Source organism: Chaetodon auriga, chromosome 8, assembly GCF_051107435.1.
Source record: "Chaetodon auriga isolate fChaAug3 chromosome 8, fChaAug3.hap1, whole genome shotgun sequence".
Lineage (NCBI taxonomy): Eukaryota > Metazoa > Chordata > Actinopteri > Chaetodontiformes > Chaetodontidae > Chaetodon > Chaetodon auriga.
In genome coordinates this window covers 13,409,870-13,434,450 of record NC_135081.1, presented here as the reverse complement: position 1 = coordinate 13,434,450, position 24,581 = coordinate 13,409,870, and the positions used below count along the sequence as shown (strand labels likewise).

Genomic DNA, 24,581 nt, shown 5'->3' with positions numbered 1-24,581 from the left:
TGTAGACCTTGACATGCATTCACAGAAGGAAAGAGGGTCATAGCTGGCTCATTTATTTTTACATAAGTTTTTTGTTGTAATTCAGGGGTCTGTGTGTGTGTGTGTGTGTGTGTGTGTGTGTGTGTGTGTGTGTGTGTGTGTGCATGTCTTTGAGTGTGTGTGTTCATTAACATGCAAAGCAAAGATCAAGGTATTCAAGGCAATTTTCACTCAGTTATTAGTACCCCGTCTGCCAACTCAATTCGCCTAGTATCAAGCACACACGAAATGACACCAGAGTAATAATCTACCAGCTCTGTCACAGACTTAAATTATTCATAGATTCTTATTGTGTGGTGTAATTATAGCGTTTCATCCTATGCATTCTGAGTATCTGATAGGTGGCGTGGTGATTACTTTAAGAGTGAGCAAAATGTAAAACTGGAAAGTGCTGCACGATGTCTCTCTGCGGAACGATCAAACAGCATCATAAGATCTGGTGTTGAAAAGTTCAAGAAGTTGTCCTTTTTTTAACAAGTTGAGACTGAATCCTGTAATTTTGGCTTCTGGGACTTGACATTAACTTGTGAGGTAATAACACAGCTAAAATTTTAAAGGTGTGTGGCAAGGAAAGTGGCTGAAATGATTTTTTAAAACTTTTTTCTTTACCTCGAATGTTGAAAAAGTATAAAATCTGTATTCTCCAATGATATATATTCTAGATAGTAAACATACCAGTACATTTAAGACAGTAAAAGAAAACCTACAGTTAGTTGCTATTTTTTGACTCATGTTGACCCGACTCGATCCATTTTGTCCCACCTTTCTTAGAAAGGTTAAATGGACCACCTCTAACAGGCATCTCTAACTTTTCTGCCTACTACATAACAATACAATAATGCAATTTGGGAAACGCAGTGCTCGCTGATATATGGCCTGAATGGGATTTTCCAATTGAGAAAGATGGAGGTCTGTTCTCATCACCGAGTGAAAATCCTGCACAGTACTGCACAAGGTTTGTCTTCATCATATCACCCATTTTTTCTCTACACAGTTTCTCCATAATGGCTGATGTATAGTCTTTACATGCCAGCACTCTATAAACATTCATCAGCTGCCATCAATTAGCAGATCAGCATCAGTTTCAGGTTGTCAGATCACTAATGTGGGTCAGCAGTTAAGGTGAGGGGTCCTTCAATGTTTATTACAGCTCAAAGGGATTCTTTGACATTTTAAACTGTACTTCATTAACATTACTCCCTGGATGCCTCCAGACACAGCGTAGCTGGAGATTGCACTCTGGTTCTTCATTCATATAGACTGCCGCAGATTGGTTTCCTGACTGACATGCATCCAGAGAAAATTGTTTTTGTGTTACAAAATTCTCATGAAATTACACAACTGTCACATTGAATTTGAATCAGAAATACTACAATAATAATACATATTTATTTTTTAGAGCATGGATGGAGCCCTAAATGATTACAAAAAACTTTTCATTTACTATTTCAAACCTATTTCAGTTTATTTTCTATTACCAAAGTGCAAAGAAGAATCTCATATTAAAAAAGTTCTCCTGACCTCATGGTTAGTTCACTGGTCCTTTCTTTCCTTTCTGGACATGTTCGTTTTCATTTTTTTAAAGAGTGCTGGCAACTAAAGTGTCTTTACATCGGCAGTGTCATCAGATTCATGGATGACTGTCTACTCATTGATAGAAACTTTGTAGAAGCATAATCTAAAAATCAGTGTTTCATGGGGAAAACTTTGTATGGAAACTAACATTGAATATTTGTTGAAATGGTGATATGTGTCGCAGACATAAAGGTCATGTCAGCGGCTTTTGTTTCCATCTGAGGTGAATCTGTAGTATTCCATAATACTACGTTACTGTGCTGCTGCTGCTGCTGTCTGTTCCTTTCTTCAGCTGTCTGTCTGTCTGTCTGTCTGTAGATCAAAAACAGTCAAATTCTCTGCTCCTCTTCCACCTTTTGATTGTACAAAATATGCTGTCTAAGCGGAAGACGCCACAGAGTGCACACACACACACACACACACACACACACACACACACACACACACACACACACACACACACAGAACGGCTGCTGTCACCATTTTTAACAGGCCACTGCAGTTTTCATTGACAGAGGGCTGGAAAGTGCAGTGAGCTGCTGAGGATGCTGCTGTGAACCATCATCATGTCTCCATGTTTTTGTATAGATCAGAAATGAACACTAACACAGGACATCAGTTTGTTTGTTTGTTTTCCTTCTCCTCAGCGCTCTGTAACAGAAATTTAAGCCGTCCTTCCTCACATCACTTCTCCGTGGAATGGATCTTATATAGAGAATTTGACTGGAAATAGTTTCTTCTAAATCTGTGTCTTTTAAAACCTTTTTCATGCTGTTTTGAGCTGAGGCAAACTGAAGCTGAGCTGTATGCCATGCTGACCTGCTTTATGTGTTGCTCTCATGGATACGGGAACTTCAAAATTGAAATTCACTCAGCCCTCTCTCAGCCCTTCAGTCCATCCATTTATTCATTTCCTCTTTGAGTCTTTTTCATTTGTGGGTTTTTGGACAGATTTTGTGGTGCTGGGTTTAACCGCTGACTTATTGTCATGTTAACACATGTTGACTGGTGGCTGGGCGCGCTTCAGTTAACATCAAAAACTACATGTTGCTTATTTCCAATCATTCTCTTGCTTTACTGAAGCTGATTTTAATATGGTTAATTGTTTTTCAGTTCCCGCTCCGAGGAGGCTGCGTTTCAAAGTGCTGAGCTCAAGCAAACTCCTTGTTTCATGGAAGGAACCCAAAGGAGACTTTGACAGCTATCTGTTCCTCTACAACAGCATACCAGGTAGGATCATTTGGCGGTATAGACACACACTTCTGTGCCAAAGATCAGTGGGACCTAACTTTGATATCTCTGGGGGAAGGATCCCATTATGACTTGGATTTTCTGTCAGGACAGATTATGTAATTTACTTCTTATCAAAGCTCCTTTGAAGGGATCACACTCTTGAGAGATGTGGAGGACACAAAGATTGTCCTGCACCTCAGCCAAGTTTGAGACAAAGGAGTGTTTTTGCTGCGTACATGGAAACTGTCAGCAGATTTGAAAATGGGACTCATGGTGGAGTTCAGCCCAGGTCAGACGGAAGACAACGACAGCCATAAGCTTTCATTCATTCAGCATTAAAGTGCATTATTACTGTGTGGTTGTGTGGGCATGATGGACGTCTGACATCCTGCTTTTACCCTGCGTCTGTCAGTAGTCAATCATTGTACAGACACGGGCCATGACCTCGTCTCTTTCTGGGCATGCACAGTGTACTCAATAATCAGCCTAATTCCCACTGACGTCTCCTTCATCATGTAATCACAGTGCACCTACCTTCACAGCCATACATCTCCTTCACATCAATTCCTTATCTACTGCAGCGCCGCTGCGTGCATTCGGTCCGTATTAATGCTGTGCTGAACACCGCAGACAATTCTTTCATAGCCGTTGTAAAAATGAATAAGGAGGACTGAATAAGCGCTCTGTAACATAAAACTTCTTTTTCACAAACAACCCTTTGCGAGAAATGCCTCGTCTGACAATTTCTCGCTGTGTCCGACAGCTGAAAACAGAATGAAAACCGAAATTTATGGCCACTTCCTCCCAGGGAGGAGTGCAGCAGTTGCTCGCCAGCATTCAGCAAATGCAGTAAAAAACTTGTAATTTCACGAAATCCTCACTGTATCTGTACACTATGTGGTGAGTAAAGCCTTCTTTGGTAATAAGAAGGCATGAGGACTCAAGCACCTGTCCTGTGTGCTGATGTCCAGTCTCTTCTGTCTATTAGTCTGTGTGAGTCAGATGAGGTGAACAGCACCCACGGTGAAGCTTGTTAACACTGGCTGAAGTCCTTTTGTAGAGAATAAAACACCATTTTAGATCACAAAAGGAGCTGTCAGAGTGGCAGCTAACCTATCGGCTCAACACAATATCCTTTTTTTTTTTTTTTTTTTTTTCTTGAGAGCCTGAGAGGGAACAACTGAAGTGCAACTGGATAAAGATTCGGGTTTTTAGGTCGAAGCAGATGACTCATTTTTGCCAGCAGAAATGACAATCTTGTTTTGCCTCAATGCTTGCATTCTTTCAAAATCCCATGTCATTTTCCCCCATTATCAGCTTGGATCCTCGTGGATACATTAACCTATGTCTCACTGCATCAAAACATGTTTAACTTTATCCTGTAATTCTCTGTCCAGTTGCTCTATTCCCTATTCTATGACAGTGCATGAATTACACTAAAACAAGCTCTTATTGGAAGTCTGTTCAATAGCCTGCCAACAAATCTGAATTTCAAATAGTGTGGGCTGTGTCTGTGTGTACTTGCATATCTGTGTTATTTATCAGTGCCAGATGTCTATATTTACTCTCTCAAATCTCAGTGGAGATGAAGCCAAACCCTGCAGAAAAAGTTCCGTTATTACTGTATGCGACTGCAACTTATTGTTACACTGCTGCTGCAGCCAATTAGAGGAATAATTTGGGTATTGGAAAGTGTGTTTGCTTTTCAAGCATTGAAAGGTACAAGAAGTGATGCAGAACCCAGAGGTATAAAATAGGTTGTACATGTTTACTGTGGCAGTGATGCATCACACTGTGGAAGCACACTGATGTTGTTTTGTGCAGTCCCAATCAGTTACTCCTCATCCTTAAAGTCCATAAAATCGAAAATAGTGTTTGAAACACCTCATAGAAAGGAGAAATATCACCTTTCTGTCGCTCGTCCAATTAAGTTTTACAGTGTAGGGTCTTCTTTGCCTCACTGTGGTTCACCAAAGCGGAAGGAGCTCTTCACTACCCCCTGACGGTGTCGAGCGAAAACACAGCGACCACAGGGGGGCTACGACGAGCACCTTCCACCGCTAAAAACAAACTTGGACTAGCGACGTGAGGGTGAGGTTTATATTTTGCTGGAACTGTTCTCACAAAGCATTGTTTGGTTCGACAAGAGAGAAGACTTCAGGGACGAAGACTGTCTGGTTGTTTTGGTAAATGTGCATCTGGTTAATCTGGTCACCTCCACTGAAGGGCAGCACTACAGCCTGTTGTCAACAGGTGTTTCACTCTCACATGCTAATGCTAGCTGGAAATCGATGCTAAAAGATGCTAATTCTAGCTGGAAATCGATGCTAAAAGATGCTAATGCTAGCTGGAAATCGATGCTAAAAGATGCTAATGCTAGCTGGAAATCGATGCTAATGCTACAGATGAAAATGGGGATGCCTTAGAAACAACGTTTCATGAGGACAAAGCTGGGGTCATTAAATATCATTAAAGTTTGACTCTAAAGTTTGAAAAGAGTGAAAGAAAACAGTAAAAGACACAGGACTGTAACTAAAACCTTGATATTAGACATTTTCAGCAAGACAAAAAAGGCGGAGATTGGGTAAGTTAGTGCTGTAATGAGGTTGATATATACAGAGTTTTATCATTATTCTGTCTCTGTCTTTGTGTCACAGTATTTATTGTATAATTGAACAGACTAATGAAGCCACATTGTGTTCATGTGTGTGTTATAGATTAATGTCTTTCTCTAATTTTACCTTAACTTGGGGCACTGAAATGCATTTTTGGGCCACTGCAAAGAAAATCATCATGACTGTGTGCGTCCTTACAGCTGTGCCAGGCCTGTTTCGCATTTGTGATGAAGCATTCTTATTAAGCAGAATGCGACGAACTTCCAGCCAACATTTTATATTTATTCTGGTTTAAAATGAATGTGAAAACAAGTCAGGCATCAGTTGGTTGCCATGTTTTTTCCAAAATCTTGTTAATTAAGCTTAATATGGAGAGATGATGATTTTTAATGAGTTTTCCACAGTTGAGTCATCCCACAAATGGCAAGCTGTTTTGGATATCATGGAAACAAATCTGATCAACTTTTGACTTTCACACATTTAAAGGAATAGTTCTGCATGTTTATTTTCTTGTTAAGAGTTAGATGAAGTATGTAGTAGTCAAAGTAGAAGTAGTGTAGAGTCGATGAGCTTAGCTTAGAAACTGGAAGCAGGGGGAAACAGCGAGCCTGACCTGATCCAAAGTTCACCTCTGAAGCTCACTGATTAACATTTCTTTAATCTGTGCACAAACATGAAAGTAAAAATGGCGATTTGTGGATTTTACGGGGAGTTTTCTTGATGTAACAGCATCTCGGCCCAGCATTTTGGTGAGAACACTTGCTCGCACTGATATACGCTCCCTCTAAAATGACAAATAGTCATATTTACTTTTCTCTGTGTCCAGGTTTTATAAAATAGAAGTTTTACCACTGAGCTTTCTGGAGGTGCTGGTAGGCGTGTTTGTGATCTTTGGAGAGAGTGAAGCAGTTTCAATTTTGACAAGGATTTCAAATTTATTTTCAGTCACTTTAGTCGCTTACTGAAAATTGCAGTTGATTTAAAGTCACATTTAATCTTTGTGTTTTGTTTTGCTGTAGTCAAGATTTAGTAAGTGGAGCTCAGTTTTAATTTTAGTCTCATTTTAATCAGTGTTTTAGTCATAATTTTCTCAGACACTTTTATGGTACTGTGATGGATTTTGCTGGAGGATATTTCTCCTGGCTGTAAAAGTTCCAGTGAGATGTAAGCATACCTTGAACTGTGTGATTAGTCATCTAGACTGAGCGTGTGTTACTGACTTACCGTACTTCTTTCATATTATATAAAAATGAATGGTTAGAAAAAGTGTAATACAATCATTTTTCCTTCACGGCTTGTATTTATTTCCTGTATTTATCTCCAACACAACAATCCTTTGTGGCCTCTGCATGTTTGGTTGGGTGAAACAATCTCATCCGACATTATTGATGTTACAGATAATCAAATTATCAGCCTGTGAAGGGCCCCTCTGTCACCACACTGTGTGATGAATGCTAAAGTCTTGCCCTGCTTTGTTACCGTGTTTACTGCCTGACAAAACACACTTTTATATATATTACTGAGAAAAATCATCCAATGAGAAAGATGCAAAGAGACAGCGATAATTTGTACTTGCAGATAGATGATTGGTTAAAACAGAAAACAACCAATGCACTGAAATGGTGACTGTGATCTAACTTCTGTCCAATCAGAGTCAATGATTTGTGTCTTGTCTGCACTTGGTTGGTGCATAATGAACACAAATTTCGGCGTAATATCAGTTGTCATTACAATTTATTAATGAAAAAAAGGAAGTCACGGAATATTGACACTGGAGTGAAGCTAGCAGTTTCCCCTTGTTTCCAGGCTTTATGCTAAGCTAAGCAAATTGCCTGCTGGCTGTAGCTTCGCATCTAGCGTACAGACGTTAAAGTGGTATTGATCTTCTCATTTCACTCTTGGCAAGAAAGTGAATAAACACGTTCTCCAAAATGTCAAACCATTTCTTTTAAGTGTTAAGAAACTGTTTGTCAGCACTTTGAGCCTGTAACGGAAATGAAACGAGAGAGGAGGATTCATGCACCGAGTGTTGAAAATAATAAGGCTCAGTTCTTTCCATTAAAAAGACTAAACAGGTGATTGCAGGTAAATCCCTTGCTGTTAACACCTAATAAATCCATTTCATTCATGAAGAGGAGGTCTGTGTGGGCACGGAAATGAGTCTAATATAGTTTAAAGGAGCAATATGTAAGAATTTCAGTTTAAAGCATTCAAAAAATAAAAAGTATGAATTGGACAGATGGTCAGTTTATATGTTGCACCTCTCAGAGGTTGTTTAGCAGTGCAGCAGTTGTCATGTGGTGTCACATCGAATGCCTGCCCTTCACTTTAAGGCCACATATTTGGTTAGTTGACAGTAGTTTGGTTCCACTGCACAGACTGAAGTTCCTGTTTGTGGTGTGAACACTGATTCATGCAGTTACCTCACCTGACCTGCTGTCCTCTTTAGCAGGATTTATCTTCCTTCCCCTAAAGGCATCATTAGTCATCACTCTGCAGGCACAGGGGACAGAAGAGCTGAGGAAGCACACACACACACAGACACACGCACCTTTATTGATGGGCGAATTGATTGCAGGGTCAAAATTAAAATGGGGTAATAACATGACCTGTTGGCCTGATGGGGATTAACTGCTAAGGAGAGGACAGAAGCGCACACACGCTTGTTTCTCGGTGAGGGATTGACAATTTATTTCAGGGACAAATTGTTTGTTCCCGAGCTCAAACATGAAACTAACTAATTCTTTCTGTAAGCTTCACCCACTCGCTCTAAAAATAACAACGTCATCAAAAAACCGAATCAACCATGGACCCACAAAGTGTCTTGGGTTTGGATTTTTTGTTATTATTATTATTTTTTTTTTTGTCATTTGAGTATTTTTGTGAAGGTCTGTGCTCCACTATCAAATCCTTGATAAAATAAAATATTTCAACCTTGAACGTAATGTTTGCCTGCCTTCAGAGTGGAGAATGTTAATCAGCTCCTCTGCTGAATTAACTTCATATTGGCTCAGTAGGGAGAATACTAATATTTTGCTTCCAAGCAACTGAATATAGCAACAAGAAATGAAAACAGTGAATCAAAACATCCTTGAGTCTAACCTTCACCCCTCTGCTTCTTATTCTTCCCCTTCTCTCTCGATCAGGTGGTCAGCAGAGGGAGGTCATAGTGTCTAAATCTGACACTAAGGTGCTGATAACAGACTACAACCCCTCGAAGGACTACACCGTCAGTGTCATCGCTGTCAGTGGGATTGAGCAGAGCAGACCACTTCAGGGCAGACACAAAGGTGTGTTCATGCATTTTACTTTTTACCTCTGTTCTATTGCTCTCCTCTAATGTGTTGCTTCCACATACTCTGTTCTGCTCTACTGTTGTGCTACTTGTTGTGTCCACTGATGGGGTCTTCACTCCACTCTGCCCCTCCATTTTATTTGATACTACACGACTCTCAAATCTTTTTTTATTTACTTTTGTTTCCTCTTGTTTCCTTTTTCCTCTTTCCTCTGCTCTCTTCCCCCTTCTCCTGTCTCATAGCCTATTCTCTGCTTCCTCTCCTCCTTTCTACTCTCATTTCCTTTCCTCTTCTCTCAATTGTAATTCTGCACTCAAATTTGTTGTGATGTGCTGTACTCTCACAATCATCTCTGCTTTACTTTAATCAGTTCTCCACTGTAATCTCTCAGTATTAATATATGTGCTTTCCTTATCGGCATATGTACGTAGAGAAGGGAGTCTAAAATAGCGTTTTTTATTATATATTCTGTCCTGCTAATTTGTGATTAATCTGTTTCTTGTGCTGCAGCGGAAAGAGGTGAGAGCGATGGGGGAGACAAGACTGAGCCCCAGAGGCTGACTGATTCAGTTGTACCTCCTGAGGATGCCAATGAGATCTCTGGAGGTAGGACAAACGCACACAGGCACTGTTTCCAGGAGAGGAGGCCATATACAAATGCTGTGTTCGCATGAACGTATAAATAAAACCAATTGCGCTGAATAGGACTCTGCTTTAAGAGTCCTCCAGTCAGTTGCCATAGTGATGTTTGGAGGTAGGAAAAACAGCCATTAGTGTGGTCTTTAACACCAGCTCCATAGATCAGAGAGCCAAAAATATGACTCTGTTTCCCCCATGCGGAGCTGGGGTGCAACTGGTTAACAGCTAAATGCAGACATCGGCCTGGTGGTCTACTTACCCACCGAGCTAGAGGAAAGATGCCAAAACCATCTATGCTTCGATGGTGACTCATTCGCGGTGGCGCTTTGTGGAAACTCTTTAGCATGTGCAATGCTGAGTGATATTAGGTGACTGTGACCCCTGATATTGGGCGATGAGTGACCCACAATGTTCACTTGTGTCTGTGTGGTTGCCTGTTAATTTGAGCTCCCCTCTCCAACAAGACCGTCTCGCTTTCTGTTTGTTTTTGCAACCAAGATGTTCTTTCATTTGGCAGCATTAACGTCCTCCTCTTTAAATGCCCAATATTTCACCCTCGACTGAAATGTGAGAGAAGACAAGAATGCATTCATTTTTGTCTTTAGTGTATGCCTCCGCTTACATAGAAACTGTCCTCTGCTGATTTCTTTACCAGTTCAGCAGGAAATCATTGACTATAGAATAATTGATCGTTTGCAATGTGGTTTTCTAAGCATGCTTTTCTGTGTATTAGAGAAAGATGAAGCAGGTAACTTGGATGGGATGGACGTTTCAAGCAAAAACACACGCACACACACACAGAGAAAGAGAGAGCGACAGTGCTTCACTCTCAAATGATTGCACATACTTATTGTTGACTTAGTAGCTGGCTTTACCTTCCTCCTTTACCTGTCTGTCATTGTTGGGGCGCACTGGTTTGTTCAGCCTGGCTCGTATGTAGTAACGAGCTGGAGTGGAGAGTGGAGCTAGTAACCAGCAGAGTATAATGGTCCAGACCGGACCGGACCGCTCTGCTGATGAAGGAGAGACATTGTGGTGGCATTCAGAAACAGCAACTTCATTTCCTCTGCAGCAGAGAACACACCACCTGAGCTTATGTGTGTTACGGTGGCTGTGATAACACACAGGTAGCCTACTCTTGCATAAAATATTCATTTCTTTATAATTTAAGGGCTGTTTGAAAATTCGGACATAGTGACCCATACCTCGTAATTGGGAGACTCAGACATGAAAGATGTTTGTCCCTGTATTTGAATTGCTCTTAACGGCTGCTGATGTGTGACTGTGATTGCTGTTGCTTATACGTGTTTTTGTGTGTGCGGTGATCATTAATCATTGAGCACTAAAAGAAAGATATTCAGCAAGTTGCGATTATTGAATATGGTTTTAAAAAAGTCCAGCCTCCAGTTCGCTGTATACTATGTGTCATCATTTTTATGGACTATAACCAGAGATATTATTTTCGCAGTATAATTTTACTCTGGAATGCTATATGTGCACTTCATATTTGCTGATGGAGCAAGAGAGAGACATACACTCTCACACACAGAGAGAGAGAAAGAGAGAGCAATTAACCATGTTATAAAGCTTATTTATGGACACTTTGCATCCGTGAATACGTAATAAATTGGCTCTTGGGTGGTGGAACACATCGACAGTAAATCAAAGCAAATTTCATATTGACTCTTTGGTAGCACTTAAACTGCCCTTATCGCAATGTATTAACCTCCATTTCGAGCTACGGAAAAGAACTGAATTCTCAATAAATGTGTGATTGTCATACCTTGATTCTTTTCTGAAAACACAATATGTTTAGATTCTTCCTATCACCAACTTTCTCTCTCTGGAAAATCACTATTCGCTATTCCTTCTTTACAAAAAAGTCTTAAACAAGGAGTGAAAGACAACAAGAACTAAAACAACATTTTCATGAAATATGAAATGTCTCATTGTTGTGCCATTGATGGGAGTTTGAATGGATTTGTTTTCAGCTCCCACTCACTTATTTCAGCGGCTCATCGAGACAATTAAAATCAGGTCTCGTCTCATTTTTGTCTCTCGGTTTTTGGAAAGCCAAATTTAATTTCCATTTGTGCATTCCTCAACCATAGAGAACAATATGGTGTAGAATTGAGGCAGTTATTGTTCTGGTAAAAATCACAGCTGTTCCCCTGGTCCAAACATCTTTTATGTGAGCTTGCGCGTTGAACCTGCCTGCAGTGCACTTATTCACAAAACAGAAACATGAAACTGCCATTAAACCCAGACTTAAACTACAACTTTATAAAAATAAAAACTAATGAAGATCTATTCAAAAGTAATGACTCCCTGGCTCAAACGCGCACACACGCAGTGGTTTAGATCTTTGATGTTCTTTTCTTTCTTTCTCTCTTGCTCTCCTCTTCCCTTTCTTCCTGTCAGTAGGTAGATTAAAAGCTGGATTTCCTTCAGTCTGCTGTTATCAGAAGCACTCACCATTCACTGCAGCAGAGGTGACCTTGATTGGTGTTCTGCCTCGAACCTGTTGGGGATTATGATAATATCCTGCTGTGCTTCAGTAGAATTTGTGAATTTACTCTGTGTGTGTGTGTGCGCGCGCTTGTGTGTAGCTTTGTGTACTGTAGTAATTTTATGTTGTACTGTAAGGTGTGACTGCTTCTTTCCCTCCGTCTCTATCACGCCCAGTGTGTGACATATTTATGTTCTATAGTAATAATAATACCAATATCCCACAGTGCTCCATCGAGAAGGTATTATATGAAGTCTCCCTCTGTGCGCGTGTGTGCGTATGCGTATTTGTGTGTGTATTAGCGATGCTAACCCAGTCCATCACTGCTTTGTTCCAGAGTAGTAATCAGCTCGCTTTTATGTCAGGGTGGGTTGTTTACAAAACCTTTCATTAACAGCTGGCTCATACTCTCATCTCCTCTCTGATGTATGTGTGTGTGTGTCTGCTTGTGTGTGCATGTGTGTGGCAGACATCAGACAAGTCAGTTATCTTTTCGCACTCGAGCCAGTCGTGAGCACCTTTTATGTGTGTGGGTTTCACCTCAGTCATGAAGTATTTGCAAATATATTGCAGTGTTTTTTTCACTCTCTCCAGCAGTTTTATTACAATGACAAATTACTTTGGATGGATTATAAATAAAAGCTGATAGTAAAACTGTAATGTGAATTTGTCCTCCATGAAATACGTTCAAAACTGTTTTGCATGTCAACTTGGCAAGTCAAGATAAGAGAAAAAACAGAGAAGACAGAAAAATATGCTGAAAGCTGGTTATCTTTGGCTGCTTATATCCAAAACATCCTGATTGGTTTGTGTGTGTGTGTGTGTGTGTTTGCTTGGACGTTTATAAGCAGGTTGGTTTGAAGTTGCTCGGATGTATTTTAAAGGCGAGAAGAGCCATTAGCTGAAGGAAGTGTCATGAAACTTGCTCCACTCTCAGTAAAATAACTACCTTAGCTGCCCACTTTTGTTCTAAAGACACCCTACAAATGACTAAAGCGTATCTTGCAGAGCGTAAGCACAGGCTGCTCTGAACTAAATACAGACTATCCCTTCCAGGAGCTTTAAATGAAACTAATTTTCTGTCTGCTCTTGGGGTGTCATTGACTGAGCAAACAGGAAAGAGTTTAAAGGGATATTTTATCTTGGTAAACGTTTCCCATATTGATGTCAGTCATTTGTAGGTTTGTACCCTAAAAGATGATGATTCGAATCATCGGTCAGGGACTCCTGACTCAATCTCAGTTTTGGGACGGCTGAAACTTTTTTTTTTTTTTTTTGCAGCTTCTAAATCAATCAATGATCTGTGAACCGGATTCAGCTGCTCGCTGCTGGAAGATGTGAAGAGAATTCCTTCTCTCCTTGAATATCAGTGTCTGAGTTGAGGCATCTGACTTTTTTTCTTTTTGCTGTGTCATTGTCTGCAGAGGAAAGCAGGATAAATACCCAGGCATGCTCCAATGATTAAAAAAAAGCCAGACTACTGTGCAGTGTAGGAGTAACACTCAAACTGTGGAAGACAAAAACAGTCAGATTGAGCCTTAGTCATTCACTACTGTTAAAGTGCTTCATCGTTTGTTATCAGACAGGCATAATTACTGGGAAACATAATTGCCTTATCTTTATGCTCTGCTAACCAACCTGTAGTAATACTACGCTTCCTTGAATTGAAACCTTAAACACAGTAACAGGTTTTTTCTTTGCACTGATCAAAAGGAAGCTGTTTTTTTTTCTATCAATCTGAAGACAGGAAAAGAGCTGGGAGAGAGAGAGAGACATACTGGGTGAATCATAAAGCAACAGATATGGAGGCAGTGAGAAAATATCAGTGTCCTCTGTGAAATTGTTTATGTGTGTGAATCATTCATACTGTAGGTCTGTAATGATATCTCAGCAGGTTAGAGATGGGAAAGACAAGCTGCTTCATTGAGAGTGCTCTCTGTGTGTGTGTGTGTGTGTGTGTGTGTGTGTGTGTGTGTGTGTGTGTGTGTGCACACACAGTTAAGTTACACACATCAAGTTTTAAACATTCGGTTGTCTGTCTTGAAGGTTTTGGCTGTAGAAGTACAGGATATAACTACTACAACTTTTCCCCTGATAAAACCAAAACAAACTGCACAGTCACATTTATCTTGGGAATATTAATTCATTCCTGGATGTTTTCTTAAATCTCCTTGTGATAAAATCAGGGCAGGTCTATTCTAGAGTAGAAGAACGACGACATGTAGAACAAAGACGGAGCCTCATAATGACTAAATTATGAAAATAAACTGAAAACAGAAGAGCTTCTTGCCAGCTGGAGTGCCAGAAAAGTTTGTCATACGTCTCCACTTTCCACTTGTTTCTGTCAGTTTGATCTCTGCCAACAAAAGACTCTGTCCTCTCCTTCATCGACTGGCTGCATTAAAAAATGGAGGTTTCACTGCCTGACATTCATACTATTTTCTCACAGTCTAAAGTCAACATCTACTATTTCCAGTTTAGACTGAGACAATACTGATATTTGCTTGATTCACTGGTTCCATTTTGGTTAATCATCTACAGAAAAAAAACTCCTCTCCCAGAGGCAACATTGCTCTTGTTTTGCTGAAATGGTTTTTTTGACCATATTGTCATCATGTCGTGTTCCTATGACTGTTCCTCTATCATCACTTTTTGGTAAGATGTCTCAACAACTACTGGATGGTTTTCTAATACATTTGGTACACATATTTATGTTGCCCAGACGATCAATTCCCAGATTTTTTTTTCTCTTGCGCTACCAAATATATTGTTTTTGTCCAAATACCTGCAAAATGAATGTCATTTCCATGATGGTTGGGTTGTGGTTTGGTGTTGATTAGCAAGTGTTAGAACGCTAAACAAAGATTGGTGGATTTGGTGAACATTGCCATGTTAGCATCGTCACTGTGAGCCTTTAAGCATGTCGACATTAGCATGTAGCTCGAAGCACAGAGTTGCTTGCGAGGCTGCAGACTGGTCTTTTCTTCTCAGTATTGTTTTATTGGGCAGCCTGTGACTCAGCTGTCTTAACATGTATTAGGCACATGTAGATAATAATTATTACTTATTCTTGAAAATTCAATGACTTTGTTTCTCATAGACTGTAGGAAGCAAAGATCGGCATTGGTTCCTTTTAACGGTGATCGTCTAATCGCTCGTACACTTCTTGTAAAGGGCATTTGGAAGGGCATGAAAAACAACATGTTTTGTCTTTTAGGATGGATGACTTGTATTTTAAGCTGTCCAATAAAAGCGATATTTGGTAAATTATCTTTTGCCCTTTCCGTAATTTGTTTAAAAACCGTTGATTTTTGCTCCATTATCTGCCGTATTAACAGTTATCCACTGCTGCTGGTTTCATCCGTGTTTCATCCAAAATAAAGTCAGTAAGGAATTCTGCAGCCAAAAACAATAAATATTTGTGTTTTGCTTATAAAAGCAAGAACAAATCCATTAGTGGTCCCATGTGCAAGACGGTAATATATTTTCATTGGAAATTGGCCCTAAACAATGTTTCCTCAAAAATAATAGCTATTATTTGGACAGCTGCATGATATTAGATCAGAGGACATCTGTGTGTGTGTGTGTGTGTGTGTGTGTGTGTGTGTGTGTGTGTGTGTGTGTCTGTGTACTGTTGGTGTGTCCATGGCTGTATTCATTACAAATGTGGGTCAGTAGCTCCAGTAGTAAAACAGATGGTTGTCGCCCTGCAGACCAGGAAGATGTAACAGATACTGAACGTCAACACTGGTTTCTCTAATCAAAGATTAATGCTGCAGTCAAAAGAAACAAGGAGTTTGTAATAAAAGTTGTTTCCTATTTTTCAACCATTGACAGTGAGTTGTCACCTGGTCCACTCTTGAAGAAGCAAGGTTTCAACTTAACTTTGACAGTTTAACAGTCACACTGTGTTTTGATGTTTCATTGCCTTTCAGAACTCGTCAGTTATTTAGTGAGACAGACTTTGATATTGATGCGAATCCACTCATGAAATGGTTGACTTGCTTTGTTTTTGCTTTTGTACATAAAGCATTCAAAGCGCCGGGCCAACAGCATACCCAAACAAGTGGAAGTTATCGAGCAACACAGGGTAAGGCCCCTCCTTCCCTCCATGCTACGGTGCCTTTTTCAGCACATATTACCTAACAGGATGTGAGCGGAGCATTGCCTTCGTCTCTCCCTGACTGAAGCTTTAAACCAGCGCTCGCACAGGCAGACACACACACACACACAGGTTGAACCCAGGGGACAGACGTAGTTAAAGTTGAACTGGAGGCCAATGAGATTCTGTTGACATTCACCACTCGGGTAGTGAAAGAGAGGGAAGAGTCCTCTAGTATCCATCACATCTGCAGAGCGCAACAGTCACACACCTGGAGAGCGAGGTTTTTTATATTTATAGCCAGCCTTAATTCCTAACATTATCATTTATTTCAGCTTTGGCACTCTCTTGCTAGATGTGTGTGTGTGTGTTCATCTCGCTCTATTTATCACTGCGTTAATTCCCAGCTTTAACATCCATTTAGACTAAATGTCTCCATCTCTTTATGCCTGTGTGCTATGTGTGCATATCTGTATGTGTGCCTATGTGTCTTGCTTTATTTATTGCCCTATTAGTTTCCAGAATTACCAGTTATGCACTTCCTCTGCCGTGGTGCATTTTGCCCTGTACTTAATTTAATTTAGTTTCCCTCCATTCAGTCAGTGTGATGCTCAGTGGTTACGCACGAGGTCAAAGGTCTGTGGCCGTGAGTGAGGAGGTCAAAGCTGATACCACAAATGAAAGGAGACAAGTATAGTGAATACATGCAGTCTGTTTAAATATGTGCACGCTTCAAACCTACTGATGAGTGATGGTATCAGTTCCTTTGAATGCCTCTTAACATTACATCATTTCTTTCCATTGGAGTGCGAAAGAGCCTAATATGTGCGTCATGGCTGTGAAAGGCTTCAAAAAAATCTAAAATGGATGATGTCAATGTGATTCACAAATGACGTGGAAATGCAGTGTTTCAGTATGAGCCGGTGTGCAGTGTGAAGGGCAAAGTAAGGAGAGTGTTAAGTATTTAAAGAGAAAGTATTAAAATAAGCCGAAATGAAAAGTGAGGCGACAAAGTGTGAAGCCAGGTAAATGTCCTCCAGAAATGCACATTTCGTCTCCATTTGTCTCGTCTCGCTTAACACTTTTTCCATCATCGCGAGTTGTGTTTTACATTTTGTTTTGGACATTTGCCAAAGGCTGAATTATTCCTGTTGAGAGGAACTAAAGACGTGTCATCCTCGCACAGCTTTGGATGCGTGCTCGGAGACCCGGGAGCAGATCAGCCATTGCTCACTTGGGTGTGTGTGTGTGTGTGTGTGTGTGGTCTCTGCGCTGGCCATACTTGCGTCCTTGTCCTCGATAAAGTGAGGGGATTCATGGCTCAGTTGAGCTAATTGTATGACAGTGGTTAACAAGTGCATGTGTGTGTGTGGATGTGCTAATGACGTTTTGGCCATTAGTGGCAAGGACTCCTTAAGTGCAGAGGTCAATGAGAATAATTAGCCCACACTTCCTCCCTGCTGTAGCTTCTTCCCCCTCCCTCTTCATGGTCACAAATAGCAGTTACTATATCACACTGCACAGTTCTGTAGCTGTGGTGTGACTCACGCCACGTTGGCTTCACCCTGTTTTCTAAGTTTGCTGCAGATGTAGTGTGACCAGAAATGAGCCACACTGAAAACCACTTTCACAGTACACACATTAACGACAATGGGATACGGTTGTTGTAGAAGAATCTGCTCAAAGAAATGCAGCACTAGCTTGTCATATGTGTCGTTGTGTCATTGAAAGCGACATTCATTCAATTTGGTAATTGTATGTTTAGGACCAAAATATACCATGAATGCCTTTTCATAATCCCCTCATTTTCCCCCTCTGCTGTCCTGCTCTCTATTTCCTGCACTCACGTTTTCCAGCTCTGCACTACCTCCTGCTTTATATGACACATTTATTGCTTTTTGCCTCCTCTCCTCTATACCCCTCTATGCCTTCCCCCTCCTCTTCCTTCATCCCCTCTTTACACCCTTTTAGCCTTTTTTTTTTAATCTCACTTTGTTTTAATGCCTGACCTTTCTTAACCTCTCTTGTTCCTTTAAGCTCTCTTTCCTCTCCTGTCCTCCATTTTTCCCTAATCTCACCCCTCTTGTGAGCCCAGTGGATCACTCTTTGTGGTTGACAAAGCTCATTAGACTATGAACTGTTGTTTGAAATGACACCAAACCCTAAACCCTCCCCCTTTCCAAACTGAAAATCAAATTACGTTCTCCCAAAGATGGTTTCTGGCATATTAGGTAGTTCTTAACATGTTGTTGTAAATAAACATCTTCAGTTTTCTAATAAGTCTGCTTTAAATTAGTTATTATATGCCATAAAAATCATCATGATTGACAGCTAACCCTAACCTGTGATTGAATCGGCCCGGCACCAGAGCAAGATGGCAGCACCTGTTTCTGGGATATTTTGGCTTCATTTTTGTACAGTGGGAGGAGGCAGAGACGCATTGTCTGCCATAATCTACATCAATGACCTCTGTAGCACATCCTGAGGCCCGTATTCCCCAGAAAAAGTGGAAGAGTAACGATACATTTTTCTGTCCACCTCTGCACGAAAAGTCCCCTTGTGTAACCACAGAGAAAAACCTCTGTGTTTCTATACCTCCTATGTCTGTCTATGCATGAACACTGAAAACTGAGTTTCTGAACATCTTCAGACTGGAAGGAGTTTACAGTTTGTATGTGGATGAAAGGCCACAACAACAACAAAAAATACCCGTGTATGTGTGGACTAAACATAAAAGACAGAAGCAGAGGAGTAGAGGGAGAAAAGAGGGGTGGGCTGGCAGGCAAACTGGAGAACCTGCAGAATTAATAAGTAAGCCAGTATTGTATGAAATGGTGACACAAAAAAGCCTAGTTTGTGCGCCACACCCATCTCTAAGGTTCTTACAATGTATGCATGGGGCTAAAAAATAACTAGACAGACTGATAAGATGGACTTAACTTTCGAAACAGAAACCCACACAGTTCAACAAGTGTGTGTGTATGTGTGTGTGTGTGTGTATGTGTGTGTGTGCGTGTACTAGATGGAGAGATTAGGGGAAGACAAACAGAAGCAAAAGAGGTAAGGCAGAGATGGAGCGCAGACTCGGAGAGATGGGCCATGTGTTGCTTTCAGCATACTAAAGTGTGTGTTTGTTCAGATCGTCTGTACGTTCAGTGAAGTGGAACAGAACAAGACAGCGGATTAAAGATCAGGAGGCCAAGCAGGGAAAGGTCTCTGTTGGAATGACACAAATGTCTAAAAACAGCTGTCGGATTACACCTTAAAGCCCACTGGATCACACGACTTACACACACATACACACTCTCTGTCTCTCTCACACACACACTCACGTAGACCCACAGGTCTCACCAATGAATATGAATGTTTGTGCCTGGCTGAGTTTGTCTGTTGCTCTGAGAGCTGCTGAGCAAACGACAGGTGTATCAATCTGCTGCCTGTCTCACTTGATTGAATAAACAAGCCAATAAAACAAAGAAAATTTTGTTTTTTCAGCTCTTGTGTACCACCAGTGATTTTTGCTAAAACAAGCTGCTGTGGGCAGGTTAAAACACCTCCCTGGGTTGATGCTCTGGCAGTTTTTTTTCTTTTTTTCCAAGCAGTATACAGCAGTCACATCTTTGTTTTACTGCTTGGTGTTTTGATTCTTCTCAATGTCGTGTTTTTAGCTCATGAGCTGATAAAGAACTGACAGGATTTTGACAAAAATAATCTCTCCTGGAGGATAATTTATGAGCTGTTCTTGAAGTTTCATTCACATCACATGAACATCATCAGCAGGCAGGGTTTTACTGATTGTCATGGGATTGCAGATGATTAAATTTCCATTTTTCAGAGCATTTTTTTTGTCTATTTGACTTAATGGTCGAGCATTAACGTTCATTCTTGACTTTGGAAACTGTATTTGACAAAACCACCTGACCTCTTGCAATCTCAAGGTCCATTAAGTAGCTAATTTGGAGTTTTGGATCATATCACATTAAATCCATCAGCAGTGATGACTCACAAGTTAATTACACTCGTCCAAACTTGACATCATGGCGGCATGAGGTAATGCTCTTTCTCAAAAGAGCCTTAACCCAACCAATTTATTGGGAAAAACAATGAAAATTAAAAATACAGATGTGAATAGACTGTCTGAAAAAACTGAAAAAGCTAGTATTAAAAAGGTCCCCAGCTCCAGATGACCCCAAAGCCAATAATAACTAACAACCTGTTAGTGAGGCATCAGTACAGTGTTCCTGAGCCCATGTAGTAGTGTAGTGTTGTAATAATATAGTGTATATAATTTTTGTTTCTGGAGCATTCCACTAGTTTCCCAGTCTTTTGTTGCTCCTGTCCCAACATGTTTGAAATGTGTTGCTGCATCAAATTCAGAATAAGCAGATATTTACAAAAATCAATGAAGCTGATGAGGTAAAACATTAAATATACTGTCTTGTGCTGTGTGTTGTGTATGTTGTGAGTGTATGTTGAAAACAATCAGCAAATTATCACAGTCTGTTTTGAGTGTCCCAACTTGGGGTTGTAAGAGAGAATATGTGGGAGTGAGGTTGGTTTTGTTCAAAATTTGGAGAATTGTGTAAAGCTGGTTTATTCTTGGCAGGATTTTTGTGGACGACTGATGCTTAAGGGTGCCTGAGAATGGGCTACACAAGTTTCAGACAATAAGCCTTTCACTTGGAAGACATTTTGATATGTCTGAGCAGGCGTGTGCAAATGATGAAATCAACGATGGCTGAATTCCATTTAGCTGCTTCAGTTACAGGGTCCTGGTATTGTGCATGTTGGCTCACTGTCACATTGACAGATGACTTAACTAGAACAGAGCCATCATTTATGTTATGAGAAACACCAGTCAAAGGTTCTGCTGTGAAAAAGGTCAGTGTCCAGGAAGGCACCATTTAAATGAACATTTGTATGGTCATGGGTTTTTTTTTAGACAGATTGTGCGGATTCAGTTACCTGTGATTTTTCTATTGGTTGTATTTATTGGCTAAATGCTACATCCACAGGTGAAGTACCTATTAGACATATATTATCTTCTGGAATTTTAGATTAAAAGGGAATTAGTCTCGTCTTTGGCACGAGTGGTTAAACAGATGTACGGGTTATGATATGGAGAACTGTCCACGAGGATCGTTTTTTCATTTCATTATGGCTTCAGTGTGGCTGTCTCTTTAAATGCTAGTCACATTTTCATCTCTGTTTGGTAGAGCGCTTAGCAAGCACACCTACACATAGACAGATGAGGTGGAAAGGACCAGACTATATTGATTCAAAGTGAACATTTTCTCCACAACATACAGCGAACTGCTTCTATTGAGACATTAGGTTCTACATGATAAACAGCAGGCAGGAGAAGTGGCTCTTATTACTATTCATCCTGAAATGATATATTGAGAAAACATCTCTCAGGGGTGACCGTAGAAGAGGCAGTTCACCTACTGTATAATATTATGTCCATTTCAGCATTTCTCTGAAGTGTATTTTAACACCTGGTGCATTAATACATCAAAATTAAACTTATTAACTTGTGTGAAACTCTTTTGGAATCAGTGTCCGATTATTTTTCTAATCAATTAGCTGTATCTCAGAGCTGAAGTGCTCCTCTAAAAGCAGGTTTAGAGAATGTGGGAAATGTTCTCACTGATGTTGAGACTGCCGCCGCTGCTCTCCATCTATCTGCATGTCTGTCACTGATCTCAATGTTAATTCCAGACTCTGAAACACAATCACAGTGGCAGGGGAAATAAAACTTAACTAGAGAGAGATTGAAATGACAGCACACTCCACTGATCCCTGGCTAAATAGAGGTCAGCAATAAATCTAGGCCAGCTGGGAAGAGCTACTGTTAATGAGAACAGAGAGAGCGACAAAGAGAAGGAAGAAAGAGAGGGCGGAAAAGTTTTCCGAACTCGATAAGTATGTGCGTTTGAAGATGTGCTGTGTGAGGCTCTTTATTTACTTGTTTGTGTATCGTGCATATATTACTCTCCCAACTACATCCGTATGTTTGAGTGTGTGTGTTTCCTCCTGAGAGTAGGAGATTACAAAGCAATCTGCTTTGCTTTAATTACTCTGGTCTGCTTTGCGGATAACATGTAGCCTATACGTGTATGTATTTAAACCTCTGTGTGCTGTATTTGTGTGTTTGCGTACTGCTGCATGTATTACTACTGCTAACTGCTATTTATACTACTTGTCTATAGTATTTCTCTCTTGTAGTTCGCAGCTCTGTTCCCCATCTTCGTTACTGTCTTTGTTGCATGTCTGTCTTCGCTCTGCGAGAAGTTGCGGCCAGTCGACAGTGGCTTCCATTGTTGCACACGCATTTTTAATACCCATTTCTCCACCCCCACACAAGTTAATTCAATTGTCAAGGAGCCACATAATTTTTCCCACAGCTCTGCAGACTGCACTGTGGGCTGGGCTGTAAAATGCGGTCGCTCGCTCTCTCTCATGGACACCAGGTGGACAGTCTGTCTAATCACATGCTCACATGCCAGTTATGGTTGGTGTTTGTCCAATTTTGCAGTCACATGTAAATAGGCTCAGTGATGGCAGAGCCTTTTCTAATCATGCCCTTCTATGCAAATGAGGTTCAGGCGTAGTTCAGCCAACCTCTTGGTTCATAGTCAGTGAATATAGAGATATGGACGCAAATCTTGAGCTTGATGACATAAAATGTTTGAGCAGTAGCTGCTTTGGTTTCAGACACCCAGTATTGCACATGTTGGCTCATTTTTACTCTGCCATGGCTTACTGGGACACTTGAATAGAGCAGAGCCATCTTTAATGTGGTTAGTAACACACATGCTTTTCCTGCTGTGAGTGCTACTGCTGCGATAAAAGGCTTATTTTGAGCCAAATTTCTTATGTCTGCAACTTAAACCAAGTATTTCTGGTTATACCTGAATATACTCTATGTACAAAGACAGTTGCACATGCGAAAAATGGCCGCATTTGTGAAACAGCTGAAGAAAATAATGAGCATATTTGCTGTGCAACTGTCACTAGCTATGGTTTGCAGCTATGCGAGCATTTTAACATTTCAGGCCGTGTACCAGCACAGCTTTTGGACACAGGAACATTTTCTCAATGGACGGCCACTCGTGTTAGTGCTCGTTGTATTATTGTTTGACGTTTTAACAGTGCTTGAATTTCTTACTTGAACACTTAGTTTAGTTGTAATATGGTAGGCAAGAGAAGCTCAAATACTTGGTTCCTGTCATGCAAACCAAGAAGTTGTTTTGGTGGGCTGAAATGTGTATTTCAGCTCCAATAGCTGCCTGATAGAATACACTCTCCAGCAGGCAGAAGAAAACTAGCCAAACTCTTCCGCAGTAGCTCTTCTGCCATACATGACGTTAGAGACCGTCGGTGGACGGCGGAACCAAAAGGGTTTCAGATGTGGCAAATTACTCCGGCACAGATATGTCATCCTTTGACTAATACACAATGTGCAAATACGTTTAAACTTTGGCAACTCTTCCCTTCATCCTAGTGCCTCAAATCTGACCTTCGCTGTGACTCATACCATTAAAGGACCTGTTCAGAAAATATGGACTGTGAACATGTCAGCGCTTGAAAAGATTTTCCAAATTTTTCAACATTTTGTCCCCATACGAGTAGAAATACAAGGACACACACACATTATAAGGAGAGATTGACGCGTCTTGTGCTCTGCCATGACAGTTTGTTTTAGCTACGGAGTGTTTAAGAAAGATTTTGGTGCCAGACAAAGCCTGCCTCTTATTAGTTAGCCACAGAGATGGACAGAGTGAGATGGGAGTGGAGAGAGGCAGAGAAGAACGGGAGTAAGCGTGGACTTGGACAAAGGAAGACTTGGCACCGCAAAATCTGTCGGTATATCTGTGGTATTTCATCAAACCCAAACACAGCGTTTCGCCCTCTCACCGTTTTTCTTTCTTCCTGCTTCACTCCCTTTCACACTCGTTTGTCCCTCGTGAGCACACAGACACTGTCCCCCACTGTTCACCAGTCACTGAACTTTGACCGACTGCAAAGGCGTTAGATGGGGACAGAAAAGGGGGGAAAGAGGTGGAGAAGGGGAGAAGAAGATGAAGGGCAGATGGAGCTTAGAAGGAGCAGAGGGGCCTTTGACAAGCCTGCTATTGTCTGGCACTCAGGCAGAGAGGGATTCAACAGTAATTGCAGTATTAAGATACTGGAGGCATTCCCTCTGACATGCATTGCTGGGAGGACTGTAATGTGCATATTTATGAGTATGACCATGTATTGTATGTATGATTTCCTATTTCTCTGTTTTCTTTAACTATGTTCTCTGTGTCTACATATCTGTGTAATGCACATAGACATACCTTATGTTAGCTTGTAGTCAGTTGTAATTGCAAGCTGTAATAACATTTTTATTAAGCAGCATTTTGAGCAGGTCAGAGTTAAATTAGTGCAGTTAGCTAACAGTATTTAAAACCTGGAAGCTAATGTGTGTAAATTGTATTCACAAATGATATTAGTAGCTCACATTTTGGTAAAATCAAGTAAACACTTTAAAGTCTCTTGATAAGTGAAAATGAAACGTGGCGTTT

At 40.6% G+C, this 24,581-nt stretch overlaps 1 protein-coding gene across 3 annotated transcripts in view; it reads left to right on the top strand.

Moving 5' to 3' along the window:
• The window catches only part of col14a1a (collagen, type XIV, alpha 1a), a 128,990-nt gene that overhangs the window by 11,001 nt on the left and 93,408 nt on the right, over window positions 1–24,581 (top strand). For all 3 annotated transcript variants that reach the window (XM_076736635.1, XM_076736632.1, XM_076736633.1), the window contains exons 3-5: window positions 2,728–2,844; window positions 8,609–8,752; window positions 9,269–9,364. In XM_076736635.1, the coding sequence (XP_076592750.1) occupies window positions 2,728–2,844; window positions 8,609–8,752; window positions 9,269–9,364 (357 nt within the window). The remainder of the gene's footprint in view (window positions 1–2,727; window positions 2,845–8,608; window positions 8,753–9,268; window positions 9,365–24,581) is intronic.